This window comes from Myotis davidii, unplaced genomic scaffold, assembly GCF_000327345.1.
Source record: "Myotis davidii unplaced genomic scaffold, ASM32734v1 scaffold211, whole genome shotgun sequence".
NCBI lineage: Eukaryota > Metazoa > Chordata > Mammalia > Chiroptera > Vespertilionidae > Myotis > Myotis davidii.
Window position 1 is genome coordinate 1,526,118 of NW_006282523.1, and position 5,090 is coordinate 1,531,207.

At 61.7% G+C, this 5,090-nt stretch overlaps 1 protein-coding gene across 1 annotated transcript in view; it reads right to left on the bottom strand.

Annotated features, from left to right (window-relative positions):
- Positions 1-4,760, bottom strand: part of OGFOD3 (2-oxoglutarate and iron-dependent oxygenase domain containing 3) — a 7,549-nt gene extending 2,789 nt beyond the window's left edge. The window contains exons 1-5 of the mRNA XM_006753083.2: positions 4,466-4,760; positions 2,984-3,059; positions 1,920-1,962; positions 1,035-1,099; positions 423-479 (exon numbers count right to left, since the gene is read on the bottom strand). Coding sequence (XP_006753146.1) covers positions 423-479; positions 1,035-1,099; positions 1,920-1,962; positions 2,984-3,059; positions 4,466-4,745 — 521 coding nt within the window. The 5' untranslated portion in view covers positions 4,746-4,760. The remainder of the gene's footprint in view (positions 1-422; positions 480-1,034; positions 1,100-1,919; positions 1,963-2,983; positions 3,060-4,465) is intronic.
- Between the last annotated feature and the right edge of the window lie 330 nt (positions 4,761-5,090).

The window sequence follows — 5,090 nt, forward strand, 5'->3', positions numbered from 1 at the left end:
AGGAACACAGATCTAGCCTGGTGGCATGGCTCAGTGGGTGAGCGTCGGCCCAGGAACCAGGAGGTCCCGTGTGGGTGTGCAGGAGGCAGCCATCGATGTCTCACTCGGACATCGACGTTACGTCTCTAGCTCTTGCAGGACCAGGGAGCTGCTCGTGGGGCCGTGAGGAGGCTGTGGGCCTGCCTGGCTCTGTGACCCGCCTCGCACTGGCCGCTGCTCCTGGCCGGAGCCCTGATGGGTCACTCGTGGTCGAGACCATCTAGCAGGACCCACAGAGGCGTGCTGCCCTGTGCCACGTGCTCACCAACCCACCAGCTGGCTCAGCTCGAGGGCTGGGATGCTGGGCAGCAGGCGGCCCTGCCTGGCTCTGCCCTCCCCCTCGCAACCTGGCCCCTCCACCAGGTGGCCCTGGCCCTCCTCACCGGTACACCTGGAAGTCCTCCTCTGAGAAGATGTTCTCCACTTTATCCCCGAAGTATCTGAGGGAGTAAGGAGTGTTAACACGTGCTGCACGGTCAGATTCCGTCTTTCCTCAGGTGGCCCACAGGCCCGAGAGCTGCCGGGCCTGCAGGTCGGATCTGTTTGTCAGCGACACCTGAGGATAAAGTGCAGGAAGGGAGCCAGGACGGCCGCGCCCACGGAGGGTGCCGGTCACGGGGCTGCGGGCGTCTGGGCTTCTGGCCCCGAGAGCGGTCTGAATCCCTCAGACCCCACAGAGGCTCACACGGCTCACGGGGAGCCGGCCGGCCTCACCGCTCCCGCTCGCCCGCGGCCCCGGGCTTGAGCCCTGAGCAGGTCCCGGCCCCTCGAGAAGCCCCGATGCTAGACGGCCCCTGAAGCTTGAAGAACAAAGATGCTGCTTCTGAGAAGGGCCACGCCTTCCGGTCCTTGCCGGCCGAGTCCCTGCGGCAAATGTCACGGTTTACCCAGGACTCAGACCAGCCGATGCCAGCCTCGCTGGTGTCCCTGCCAAGGAGTGCTCAGACCCCGAGTTCAGGTCGCACCAAGGGGGCCGCCGCCCCACGGACTCTCACCTGTACAGGTTCACAAAGTGCTTCCCCACAGACAGGGCGCCCGAGTGCAAGTCCAAGATGGACGCCTGCAAGAGACGGCAGAGCAGAGCGTGAGGGGGGAGGGTGGGAGGAGATTAACTAAAGATCTTGTGTGCATAGGAGAGGCCTGGTGCATGGATTTGTGCACCGGTGGGGTCCCTCGGGCTGGCCTGCAGGGATCGGGCCAAAACCGGCCGTCCGACATCCCCTGAGGGGTCCTGGATTTCGAGAGGGCGCAGGCCAGGCCAAGGGACTCCACTGGTGCGTGAATCCGTGCACTGGGCCTCTAGTATTATATTTAAAATCATTTTACTTGAAATATTAATGTTTATTGTACGTAACATTATTATATTTAAAACCGTTCTTCTTTAAATATATATTCAAAAAAGGTCAGGCAGGTGATCACAGACATTCCAGCAAAGTCTGTGGGTGAGTCGGCGAGGAGTTTCTACACCGAGACTGGGTCAGGTGAGGTGGTGCCAGAACTCCGGGGTCAGCAAACCACGAGAAGGAATTTTCCCGCGCTCCACGCGCCCAGAGGATCCATGTTCAGGAAACCACACGAGAACTCAAGCCAACGAGATCTCAAGCTAACGAGCACTCAAACGAATGAGATCGCAAGGAAACAAGATTTCAAACTAACGTCCCATGCACTAGGAGGTTCCCGTCCGATTCCCGGTCAGGACACATGCCTGGACTGTGGGCTCGATCCCCGTAGGGGGTGCAGGAGGCAGCCGAGCAGTGTTTCTCTCTCATCGATGTTTCTGTCTCTCTCGCCCTCTCCCTCCCTCTCTCTGACATAAATAAAGACATTTATTAAACAAAGGAGCCAAGAGAAAACTGAAGCAGGAATCGCATACAACTCACCCCTCCGTCGGATCCTCCCAGGGACAGCCCCTTCTCCGCTATGCTGCGGGAGAGATCATTTTAGGTCAAACTTGTTAGTCACCTCACGTACGACATGGCTAGGCAAGCGCCACCCCCACGGTCAGTGCAACACGAACAGGCCGTGAGCACATGGTGAGACCACGGCTCAACTTCCAAAGCTGAGTGAGTGAATGGCGATGTTTTATCATCTGTTGACAACACAGAACACGGCTCGGGAACAAGTGGGCTCCACGGCCGTCTGCTGTGCTGAGCAGCTGCACTGCCCCCAGGGGGTCCCTGTCCTGTCTCCACCAGCTGGGGGGCAGCCTCTGGGACCCCCAGGTCAGGGAGTCGAGGCCGCGTGGTGGCCCTGCTGACCTGACAGGACCACCGACCCGAGGAGGCAAGAGCCTGCAGCGCCCAGCAAGCTGCCCGGAAGGCCAACCCTAAGCCAGCGCCCTCGCCAAAGAGCCCACAGCGTGGTCTGGAACGGGACGGGAGCACCTCCCATCGGGACTCGCTCGGCGTCCGGCTTGCAGATGCCAACAATGTTGACCGCAGCCCAAGGGCGAGCCTCCGCCCCACCCACCACTCGCTTCCAAAGACATTCTGTGTCTGAACAGCGCATCAGAAAGTCTAAGCTTGAAAATCCTGTTTTTAAAATTTCAACCAGGAAAAACCCACCTGCTTCTGAGTAAGACTCCCTGCCCTTCCTTCCTGCTAGTGGCCGAAGGGCTAATCCCCACCCGGTTCTGGAGGACATGGAGCCAGTACGTAGTGACCACCTGCTGTGGGCGAACACCCAGCCTCTACGCAGGCAGCACCCTGACCCGACCACCCGAACGGGTCAGAACCGCTTTCCGGGGAGGAAGCCTGCTTCACAGCGGGCAGCAGCCTTTCCTGGAAACCAGACAGGCCTACCCTTGTCTTGGGAGCACGCAGAACATTGTAAATGAATTCTCTAAGTCACCCTGTTAGTAATTCTCAGCTCCCCTCCTGCTCCACGCCCCCAGCCCCAGGTTCCTGCTGGCCCGGGACAGAAGCTCGAGGTGCGTCCGTCCTACCTGCGGATCCGCCGGGCCTCGTCCCTGGTGATGACGGCGTCGGTGATGCCCCGGCCACACTTGGTAGGGGAGCAGCCTGGAGAGAGAGGAGCCGGGGTGAGAGGTCCCCGATAACAGAGCCTGTGGGAGGCCCTCCCCGGGGACAATGGGGTTTGTGGGATGCGGCCCCCAGAGTGAGGAGTCCCTCCTGCTTCTCTCCCCTGTGAGAGGAGAGGGCTGGCGAAGGGCTGCCCAGAGGCTATAAAATACACGGCCGCTGTTTTTTTATTGTGGTAAAATACACGTCACAAAACTGCTGCTTTAGCCGTTTTTACGCAGGTAGTTCAATGGCATGAAGCGCGCTCCCATGGTTGTGCAGCCATCACCCCACCCAGCCCCAGAACTTGGTCATCTTCCCAAACCTGATACCCCATCCCCATTAAACACGAATCCCCCCCCCCATTCCAACGCTGTGTAATGATGAATTACTAAATGGGTGGGAAGCAAACTTCTCTTCAGTTCCAGCCACTGAGAAAGGTCTCCTGAGCCCTGGGCCCCAGAGGGAAAGACCACCTAAGACAGCGCCACCCACAGGGCCCGCGCCTTCCCCGCGCTCAGCGACACGAATACCCCCGCCCCCCGCGCCCCCGCATTGCATTCCGTCCCGTTACACCCCTTATGTGCAGCCCGACAGCGCCCTCTTGGTGGACCGTTACACCCCTTATGTGCAGCCCGACAGCGCCCTCTTGGTGGAAGGACCTGGCAATTCCTTGGTTCAAGTTCAAAGCCTTGCTCTAAGAGAGAAACTGAATTCTGCCTGTAAAACCCGGCCGCTCAGGCTGCGGCTTTTCAAACGGAGAGAGCATCCGCGGAGCGGGGGACCGTGCGGAATGTGCAGCTGCCGGAGGCCCGAGGGCGCGGGTCTCACGGCCTAGGCCCCGCTCCCCCAGGTCGGCGCTCTCTCCAGGGTGCTGAACCCGCCGGCTCTCGGCCTCAGGGCACCTGCGGACACAACCCGCGGCCCTTAACCAGACCCTGACCTCGCCCTCCTCCTGCCTCTCAGAGCCGAGGGTGCAGGATGGGACAGGCGCCCAGGTGAGAGAAGGGCCTCTGACTGACGTTCCCGGTTGCACGTTTTCTGCAGCCAGTGCCTTTGCTGGTTTCCACGTCTGCAGTCCTCTCTCTCCAATCCTGTGCAGCCTCCAGGCAAGCCTCCTCCATCGGGCAGCAGCCACAGTGCGGGGGCCTCCGTGAAGCCCTGGCCCCGGCCTCCCAGGTCCTCCAAGGTGACCAACGGGCCTGCCCTCCGCAGGGCCTGAAACACCGGCACTCCCCAGCCCAGGTGTGCGTAACAAACCCGGGGAGGGGCAAACGTCACCTGCCACCCACACCCTTTCCACCTGATCCCCACCGACGCACTGTATAGCAAAAGACACGCATGTTAAACACACTGCATTTCCTGCAAACGCGCTGCCCCTTCCTGGGTCACCAGGCGCCACCTACCTTCAAATCGCCGGTGACTGTTATAATCCTCGGAGCAGGGCACCTCAATGAACCTGCCGGGCAGGACCTCACCGCGGCGAGCCAGGACCTCGGTGACCCCGTCATCGCCCCCCGGGCTGCCCCAGAGCAGGAGCGCGGCGAGCGCGGCGGCAGCCCCCAGGACGGCGGCTCTCAGCCACTTCCTCCCCACCTCCCGCGGCGCCCGGGCACTCTTCATGCTGAGGACAGAACGCACACCGTGGTCCCCACCGGCACCGGCGTGGGCGGGAAGGCAGACCATGGCGACCAGAGGCACGTCCACCGCGGCTCGCAGCCCTGACCTGTCCCTACACTAACCGCGGTCAGAGCTACTGTCAATCAACAGAGGGCCTGCCAGGGGGTGGAGTGCGGTGGGAATGTGGGGAGTCCGGCGTGGAGCCATCGCCACACACGGGGTTGGGGAGTCAGTTAAGGTTTCGGGCGGGGAGCCCTCCTTCCACGCCGTGATCCCCGGCCCAAGCCACCCCGGCTTTGGGCTGCCAGGCTAAGGGTGCCAGTGGGGGCGGGATTCTGCCGGCCCCACCCACCAACACGCCAGACCACGCCCACTTCGGAGGACACTCCCAGGGAAGCCCCGCCTCCCGCG